At 34.8% G+C, this 10,370-nt stretch overlaps 1 protein-coding gene across 1 annotated transcript; it reads right to left on the bottom strand.

Annotated features, from left to right (window-relative positions):
- Positions 1-1,044: 1,044 nt before the first annotated feature.
- Positions 1,045-6,844, bottom strand: LOC131148871 (uncharacterized). The gene is made up of 3 exons (XM_058098819.1): positions 6,329-6,844; positions 1,811-1,918; positions 1,045-1,714 (listed from the first exon to the last, which is right to left on the bottom strand). The coding sequence occupies exons 1-3, from the start codon at positions 6,644-6,646 to the stop codon at positions 1,403-1,405; spliced, it is 738 nt and encodes a 245-aa protein (XP_057954802.1). The 5' UTR covers positions 6,647-6,844; the 3' UTR covers positions 1,045-1,402.
- Between the last annotated feature and the right edge of the window lie 3,526 nt (positions 6,845-10,370).

The following is a 10,370-nucleotide window of genomic DNA, read 5'->3' on the forward strand; positions in this document are numbered from 1 at the left end:
GATTAATTTGAAATAGATCTGTGATCATAAATTTTTTTTAACAGTGTTTCATATGTGTAGGCATGTAAGTTCCTTGATGAGAAGTGGTGTCCCAAATTTGTGGTAATTGTTGCTCAGAAGAATCATCACACTGAGTTCTTCCAAGCTGGTAAGTGTCCATACAACGTTCCTCCTGGTAAGTGCACATGCTGGAATGGTATTTACGTATGCGCACATGCTAGAATGATTGTGAGTATAAACATAAAATTGTGGTATTAATTAAGAACCTGGTTTTTTATGGTCGAATTTTCTTTTTCTTTTTTTTTTTTTTTTTGTGTTGAATTTATTGTACATAATTGATCTTGAGCTGCAACTAAATTGTCAGTGCATTGGTTGTTTATCTCTTCAGTTTTCATTTATCTTCCCCTCACATATTGACCTACTAGTTGGATTTGTTCTAATTAATATTAAAATCAATGCATCTTAATCCCTTCCATGTGTCTTTAGCAATGACACTACAAACGGTCGTTGCTAAAGGCCTCATTGTACTAGGTTTTCATGACAGCTTCAATTTTTATCACCAAAAGTCCTCTTTAGTGACGAAAATGAGTTTATCATTAAAAATAGATATCACTAAAGGTCATTTTTCCTGTAGTATCTCTTTAATGGATATTGAATTTTGAATAACATTACACTAATTCCAAAAATTGGATGACTCCAACGTAGAAATTAAAGCATGATGATTAAAATGAACTTAAGTGATAAGTTCAATGATCATGCTTGTCTTTAATTCCATAGTTTTGTTTTAATAAATTAGGAGCTTTATAAGGTAGCCTGGCATCTTTACACATTCTTACCAAATTCCAGTCTCTAAATTCAAACATTAACAACGTGAAATTTCGTTTGTGGTTGGTTAGAAATAGAATGAAAAATCTTTGAATGGAAAAGATGAACAATTTAAGTGAAAACTTCAATTATATTTTATCCAATTCCATTTCATTCTTGAGAAACAAATGTGTCGCAACTACTTCCAATGTCTTACTTAAAAGACCCACGGAACTTTCATTCTCAGCAAGCAATACAAAATTCTATTATTCAAAGCCTTCAAACCTTCTGCAATACAAACGAGACCAACCAAAGCAGCTGGTATCTTCTTCTATTTACTTCATTCTCTATGCAAATAAGCAAACTGTTATGTCCACCGACTTTTTACTAAACGAAAAGACATGATTTCTAATGCTCAACAGCAAGCAATACAGTTGCCATTTGCTATAAGGACCACAAGCAGTCCTGCTCAACTTCATCTCTAAGGCCCATACTTTTTTTTTTCTTGAGCAATCAACGACTGTTTTGACAATCAAAACAATCCTGTGGTGTGCACAGATTTACATATTATCACAAACACAAACAAGAGGCTGAAGAACTAGAAAAACTTATTATACTGGCTGGTAAGAGAATCCTTTAGATTTGAATACAGACCATAGAGGGAATACTGCCGTAGGTTTTCGACTTCATACCACGAGTTAAGCACAACATCATGTTTGTCAGTGCCAGAGAAAGCTAGCTGTATACCGAGACTGCAGTCAACCAAACCCCCTCTGTTTTTACAGCTTGATGTTCTAATGGCACAGTCCTGCTTATTGAGGCAGACAAAATTAGAATTTCCGGAGCAAGAAGCACATCCATCTCTCTTCCAATACAAATTTTGAAGCCTGCCCTTTTGGAACTCAAGTACCTGATTTGACGAGCCCATTAGATTGTTTGCATAATAAAGAGGAAGAATGTGGTAAGCGTTCAACAGATAGTGGACCATCAACATAAATCTCCTTACCAGAGTGAAGCTGGTTACAATGTATGTACTGTTTGCAACAAAAGAAGGTTGGGACCTTGCAGCATATTTCTGGCCCGCAAAAGCCACCATATATCCACCATAAGAATCCTGAGAATGCTCCAAATAACTTAAAATGGATTGGTAATTTGTTACATGATGGCATATGGTGTAAATAAAATTCCACCTAGTTAAATTTATTAGAAGATCCGGCAGCATTAGTTAGATAAGTGAAGGGTGGGGCTTTAGAAGTAATTCAAAAAAAAAACCCACAAATAGAACATTGACTAGGTTTGATGACAAATAACATTGACCTGAAAAATTAATCTAGAAAAAGGAAGTTGGAGTTATGCATTCCATATTATCAAAATATTGTCCTAGAATCAGATAAGCATCAAGTCCATGTAAGATATTATTGGAAAAGGTAATTAAATATCAGATATGAAAATAACCAAGACACAAAAAAATAATGTGTGTATATGCATGCCATTGACAATCCCAAGTTTAACTATCCATTTGGTTCTTGGAAATAAAAAAGAGTATAATAAAATTAGAATATGAATATATTAAGCACCACAGTTCCAAAACCAAATGATAGAGGTAAGAAGCTAATAGCACAGAAAAATAATTTAATCAGCTTACTGATACATGAAGTTCCATGCTACAAACCTTTCCCCAGTCCCTTTGTGGCCTAAATCTACCCCAACATCTGCAACCTGTTCACTCCCCCTACAAACATTGCTAATGCGTAGAAAATTTACTTACAAATATCACTCCAAACATTTCTGAACTCAACACCTTATCACTCATCTTGCAACCACTCACGCCTACTACTGCTTTCCCATAACTTAGTATGTCGCACAACACAATAATAATACTGCATAGATTTCATTGCAACTTATAAGCTTTTAAGAATCATGAAACAAAACTAGTTCTTCAACTTCAGAGCCCTACTAACTCAATACAAATTACAGTTCTTTGATAAAAATATGCAGGAAACCTAGTTTACTATTTCTCATGAGATCGGCAGTCAACTAATCTCGCACACAAGTACTAGCTTCAATAGCTTCATTCATTTCAGCATTTCTTACCTTTGGCTAAAGGTCATTAACTTATTTCACAGGCTGCCAATCAAAACATAAATATATAAATAACTATTTCAGTTGTTAATTCTCATTCTTATGGGGAGTTGACACTTTGTCCTCCCAAAGACTTTCTTCTGGCATTCAGAATTCCTACCCTTGATATTGAAAGTCAAATAGAAGATTTGGAATTGAATTCTTAAAAATACTTCAAAAATAAGTATGTACCTATCTGACCATGTTCCCTAGACTATAAATCCCACACTTCTCAAGGATTTATTGAACCTTCAAACACTATAAACAATTCAACAAGTTTACTGGTCATTTCATTCCATAATCATGGCTACATAAAGTCTCTTTGTAGCATTGAAATCCTATTTGAACTCTAACCAGAGCATTGATGGCTGCTTGTCAATAAATTAGTTTTTCTGTAATCCTGAACATTGAAAAGAGAAGGGTAGGATGATTGAACTGAACTCAATGCACTGTTGTGTCACCAGTCGATCACTAGAATGGTTGGGAGGCTTGACTTTTGACTTTATGGTTTCCCCAGATCCCCATGATCACATAGCCTGCTAAGGCACCGCAATTCCAATGCCAATAAAGAAGCATTATTTGTTTGACTTAACTTGCCGTTGTGCGAGAGGACCCTCGGAAATCTGAAAAGGGCATTTGGCCAGGCTCATCCTAATGGATTCCTAAGGATGTGATCTCTGGAAGGTTGGATGTCCACATTAGGAAACCCCTGGAAATCCTACATATCTTTGATTTTTTGGAAACACAAGGTACCCGAAAGCATGTGCATTCAAAACTCATACGTTTTTCAAAACACACCTCTTCCTTGCATAATCTTGAATTTCCCGTAGCAATTCATTTTTCTATGAAAAAACTATTCCCATTATGATGCTAAAATGATCAAGCTACCCCTACTTTAGTGAATGATAATCTCTATTCTTGAAGAATGATCGTAAATGATGATTCACCTTTAAAATTAGATATGCGTTAATTATTATGTAAGAATTATCATAGACACAATTTTTCAATAACTACATATGAAAATTATGCCAAATGACTTCAAAATTTGCTATATTTAAATTCTTTTTTTTTTTAAATGGATATGGTGATTTATGGCTTAAAAAAAAAAAAAAAAACCCTTTAAATTTGGTGTTTGTAAAGTAAATATAGATTTACATGATTAGGTGTGTTCTACTAATCTTATGAAATAAGAGCAGGATATACATGTTTTTCCGATCACTATATTAATCCTATATTTCTTAGAAATCCTAATTGGCAAACAAAACAGAAATATTCTTGGGAGACAATAATCTGATTCCTGCAAATATTCCCATGATTTATAGGAGCATTTAGGATAACCTGTGCCAAACAATCCCTAAGTGGTACTTTATTGTAGGAAGGCCCAAGCTTTGCTCCATGAAGTTTGAACATATAAAAAACTAAAATGAAACATAGAGTAATGGCTCAGAGTGTGGATAATTTTTATGATATAATTACAAGAGAGGACATTCCAGATGATGTTTTAGCTAGACAAAAACATATGACATTCCAATCTACAGTAATTTTAATTAAATGCTAAGTTAGCACAATTAGTGCTTTCAAAATTCACAAAGCTGGAAGTACAAACGATGTGAAACCATAATAGAAGGTAATAAAATATCCTCGAGTCCATGAACAGTTTTATAAAGCATTCCTATCAACAAGGGTAACATTGTCAAGCGCAAAGACAGGGCATGTTTCTATATCATGCCATTGTTCTTTTTAGATGTCTTCAACATACATATCCTTAAATTTTAGAGGCTGAGAGCAATAGTCTGCATGTAAACATCTTAAGCTTACTGCAAATATACAATGCTAGTGCAAAAAACAAAAAGAAAATTGTTGGGTCTTGTGGAGCCTAGTTGCGTTCGATCTAGATGATGACCCGACTTTTCTTTAATGAGAGATTTCTATCCTGAGGTTTAGTCCATGGATAGAAGGATTGGACCTGTTTTGTAACCCATTCGGAACCCTATGCGCGGCATATAAAATGATTGTTTTTTGGGTGATTAGATTAAGCCGTCACACTTCGCAAGAGAGTGAGAGAGAGAGAGTATTGTACCGCCGCACTCTCTATATTTTCTTTCTGATAATAGTGAAATCCCTGCAACTCCGTGGACGTAGGCAAAATTGTCAAACCACATAAATATTGTCTTATGCGTGTGATTGATTTTTCTTTGACGTGTATTTTTTCTCTATTTTGTTTCTCACAGGTTTCGAGAGTTTGTTGTTAATTCCCAACAAAACTTTGATAATTTAAAGTACTATGACCAACAAAAATGAACGACAAAAAAAGCATTGCAATCAAATATTTACCCATATTCTACCATAAGCTCCATTCTCAAAATAAACCCACCTTAATTATACTAACCCTATGTTTGGAGAGGCCTTAGATTTGGATTATATTGTATTTGGATAAGATGTAATGTGAAATTTGTCAAAATCCATCCAAATCCAAATCCATGGTTCAAATTCTATGCTGCCAAATGCAGCATAATAGTACTTGGTTTCTATCACAGTGTTTATCAATAGGCAAATGTAGTGTACCGAACTTTATAAGCTACTTAAAGCTGTGTTTGAGAGCATGGGTTTCAGACCTTGGATTTGGATTTGAATGGATTTAGACAAATTTTAATATAATTTTATATTACATCTTATTCAAATCCAACAAAGAGCAGCTTGGTGCACAAAGCTCCTGTGTATGCAGGGCCTGGGGAAGGGGCGGGCCACAATGGATTTATATATAGTACACAGCCTTACCTTACATTTTTGTAAGAGGCTGTTTCCACGCCATTAACCGGAGACCTCCAGGTCACACAATGATAACCTTACCATTGTGACTAAGTTCCCTTTCTTTATTAAATCCAATACAAATTAAATTCAAGACATCTCCAAACATAGAGTAAATTCATTCATGGTTGTTTCATTCATTACAGCAAGTGTCACTAACACTACAAATCATAAGAAAATCGACCTGGAGCCTAAAAAGAAGAGAGCAGAGGACAATCAAATAAACAAAATGCAGATTACAGCCTCAACAACGAAATCAAAATGAAATCCACAGTGCACTGAAAATGCAATAGTGCCCAGTTTCATTACAAAACTATAAAAAGAGAATCATCGTCATCTCAGTAAGAATCATTAATTCAGAAGTATAATCACCACTTCAGTCAGTAAAAACTTCATATTGCAGAACAGATCAGACCACAAGAACAGCATTATCGAAAATCGACCCCCACCAAGAAGCAAAACAGAAAAGAACAAAACTCGAAAGGAATCTAACATCATTAGAACCAAATTCAAAAGACCAATTGAATCGAAGGCATTAAAAAAATAAAATAAAATAATGACGACGACGGCAATGGTAATTGAAGGAGAAACATACAGGGAAGAAGTTGGAGGTGTTGATGGTGAGGAGGGAGATCTCGTCGACCTTGGGGCGGAAGACAGCGAGCTGGGAGTGAGCGGAGGCGAGGCCAAGGCGGCGGTCGCAGGGGGAGAGCTGGTGGGATTGGGTTTGGGCTTGGTCGGAGTAGAAGGAGGACCTGGAGGCGAATGCTATGCCGAAGGTGAAGCCGTCCCATCTCTGAATCTTGGCGTCAGAGCAGGGTCGATAAACCCTGTTGGTGTTGCTACTGCCATTTGCAGTAGCAGCGATCGCCATGATCGTCATCAAAATCAGCAATGGTTTCACCGCCGCCATTGTATCTCCACTTCCAAGTTTCCTTCTTTTGATTTTACAATGGGAAGTTCAAATTTCAAATCAGTAAAGTGAGAGGACACCATATGCAAATGGGGCCATGGAAGTTCAAATTTCTAAAATGGTAAAAGTGAGGATACCACATGGGTCAAGTAAAGTATTTGGCGTTTAGAATTTGTATTGTGAATTTGATTCACATAAATTTAGATAAATTACAATAAAAATTATATATATAATTATATCTAAATTTATATAATTTTAAATTTTAAATTTATATTTGTAAACACAAACTAAAAGTTACTTATACATAGGAGCATAATGTTCAAAGAATGAGAATAATTACAATCACTTACTCATAAATAAGGTTAAAGTTATTGTTAAAAGTAAAAAAAAAAAAAAAAAATGTGGTACTAAACAAAATTGTTAAATTTTAATTTCTTTTAATATGATAAAAAATAATTTTAAAATTGATCCTTTTGTATTTGACAAAATTAAAATCTTGTCTAACTTTTTTAGGTTTTCTTGGTTCATAACTTCTCTAATAACTAATGCTTCAACTTGGTAGACATATGAAACCTCATGAATGCATAGGATATCAAGCCTCCCAAGTTCAAGTGGTAAACTCAGAACTCTTCTGACTAAATGACCAAGGTTTGAGTTTAGAGAGTTACGAATTTTCATTTGAGATAATATTTTGGTATTTAGGTGAGAACGATAGAGGAGCAAACTCATTATCTCAATGGATTAATCGAGTGCTCAAAGGATCTCAGATACCGTTATTTCAAGACATGATAACATTGCTCAATGAGTTGTAGAGTATATGACACAAAACATGAATCTTTTTTGCTTTCCCTCCCTCCCTCCTCCTCTCCCTATTTGTTCTTAACTTGAATGCTTTGCAATTTTAATATGCTTAATGAGTATAAGCAGAGACCTATCAAAACAATATATACATATAAGCACAGGTATTTAATAAAGGAGTGATAGAGTGTTGAGATCACTTAAAAATAGAACACATTAGTTGGTTGTATGCATTATGAAACACACAATCAAAATGTTTTATATCCACTTTTCTTGATAACTTTTGCACTAACTAATATAACTTTTCACACATTTTTATGGCTTAGTAGAATTGGTCAAATTTGATTAGTAAAATTGATCCTTCTTATTCTAACAATCATTATTGGATTATTACTAAGTCATTGATATAAAACACACATAATCAATTAACGAAATGCTTCGTATCCACTTTTCTTACCAACCTCTGCACCAACTAAATAGCTTTTTGTACAGTGTCAAGGTTTTGTTGTAACGACCCAAAAATTCAGCTACATTTTTTTTTTTTCATACTGCTAAAAACATAGAATTTCTCTGATACAAATAATAATATCCACAATGTCATCCCGGACCCACAGTGGGTGCCGAGGATACCTGTCCATAAATACATACTATCTATGTAGCAGAAAACATAATATACCTGAACCTTATATACAATACCAAAGTTCTACTATTTCCATAAATATACATGTGCATCCTCAAAAACCATAAAACGTCTTAAGGTTTATACAAAACACATCTCCTTGCTCAAAACTTACCCTGAATCTAGGACTGTACCAACACCTTCTCTACCTCGGAGCTCGTTCCACTCGCCTATCTGGATCTGCAGTAATGTTTGTCTTCTGGGGTAAGACACCTCTTAGTAAGTGGGATTGATTATTATCAGTGTGTGGCAATAGGAGTTCTATTGTGTAGCATAAATATATGATGTACATAATTAATTGTATATGATAAATTAGATAAAACTGTACTCATACTTATATAAGTCTCGAGAAATCATATTTTCGACATAGACATACTGTATTATAATAAATTACTAAAAACATGTAAATCATCTGCTATAACTGTATAATACTGAAATTTTCCCCTAGATGGATAGTTAGTTGATATCATGTATTATCCTTGCATGATTGGGTAGTGCAGCCCAAAGGCAGGGCTTAATAATGGTTAACCTGTCACGCTAAGCCAAAACTAACTTGTTTGTAAGTACGATTGGCCTGCCCAGCCTGGTCCGGACTGCCAAGGAGGCACACTACTCTTCTCTAGGTTCAATCGACTATCCAACCACCAACACTCTGTTTGAGACGTGTGGTGGCACTAATCCGAACTAATAGTTACGGTACTGTGCTCTGAAACTAAACTAAGCCATTAGAGTTCTACTATCATATAGTATATTTCATAAATAGCTGTAGCATAACTTGTTTCATGTTTCTTTGTAAAATCTGTCATATCAAAATTTTTGAATAAACTATTATATATATATATATATATATATATATATATATATCTGGTCAAGGCACTAGGCCAACTAAGCTGTCACGACACTATGCTGGTTGAAATATCATGGCACTGGGTTGGCTGAAATATCACGGCACTATGCCGACTGATCTGTAATAGTATACTATATAATATCATATTTTCTGTGATGTCTGTGTAATTCTGAAAATCATTATCAAGCTGCAATTGTTCTCTAAAATCATAAAGTATTCTAGTCTATTAATACATACTGTAAAATAACTTATGCCACACGAGTGAGTGTTGCCCTATAATATACTAACTGTCTAGGGAAAACATATTTTTACTAAAAAATGATATTAATTATGTTTCAAGAGTTTACTTAGTCCAAACATCAGATTTTCCAAAATATACATTAATTCATAAACTCCATTCCCATATACCTAAATATCCAGAAAATCATATCAATTTTTTCTATAATCAAATACTATATTTTGAACCGGTAGATTTTCTAAAAATACCTGACATAATCTATACCCTTACCTTATTCTTGAAGGAAATGCCTGCAGAGATCCTAAAATTGTTCCTGTGGCGTACACACAAGGCCATGTATCCATAAACTCTAATTTAATCAACTCAATCCCAGAATAACAGCCATTTAGCATTCCCTAGGCCCACACATTAAAATAACTAACCAAACTTGAAAAACAACTTCCTTACCCTAGTTTTGAAGTGGTGCCTGGAATGTCTAATTTACGAAACCGCTCCAATTAAACTGCGGAGAATCGTCGCCGAGATCCCGAAATCATGTTTATCCTTTGATTCGAGCTAAAATCGGGCCAAAAATCGAGGATGGAGAGAGAACTGGCTGCAGCCCTAGAGAGAGAGAGAGAGAGAGAGAGAGAGAGAGAGAGAGAGAGAGAGAGAGAGGAGAGGGAGAGAGGGAGAGAGAGAGAGAGAATTTGATTTTAACAAATAAAATGAACTCAACCCCTTTATATAGGCATGCAGGTGCAGGGAAAACCATTGACGGTTTGGCCTTTTTAACCAAACCATTTCTACTGTTTTACCCTTACCCGGCCGCGGTAACTCAAAACCATCGATGGTTGTCTGAACTCCACCAAAACCGTCCACGGTTTGGCCTTGCACCAAACCAATTTCTCCTTTTTCTGACTTATTATTATTATTATTATTATTATTATTATTATTATTCGAGTCTCTACATTTATAGTTTGGCGATCTTGACATATGCTTTTGGTATATGATTCTGACACAAAGGAAAGATCGATTACTTGGATTCGACTATGTGGTTGTCATGGGGGTGGTTCTAATATGTCATTGTGACATTGTGGTTGATCAAAATAGTATTGATGGCACTAATATGTATGATCATTATTTTTGTGGTCATTACTTGTATGTGAATGAGAATACTTCG

The sequence above is a fragment of the Malania oleifera genome, chromosome 2, assembly GCF_029873635.1.
Source record: "Malania oleifera isolate guangnan ecotype guangnan chromosome 2, ASM2987363v1, whole genome shotgun sequence".
Taxonomy (NCBI): Eukaryota; Viridiplantae; Streptophyta; class Magnoliopsida; order Santalales; family Ximeniaceae; genus Malania; species Malania oleifera.

What these genes read in the sequence shown, in the direction of transcription:
- LOC131148871 (XM_058098819.1), bottom strand. Translation starts at nt 6,646, where the DNA reads ATGGCGGCGGTGAAACCATTGCTGATTTTGATGACGATCATGGCGATC. An exon ending in ACACCTCCAACTTCTTCCCT is followed by an intron (nt 1,919 to 6,328) that starts GTATGTTTCTCC and finishes GAGCATTCTCAG; the next exon opens with GATTCTTATGGTGGATATAT. An exon ending in TTGTAACCAGCTTCACTCTG is followed by an intron (nt 1,715 to 1,810) that starts GTAAGGAGATTT and finishes TCGTCAAATCAG; the next exon opens with GTACTTGAGTTCCAAAAGGG.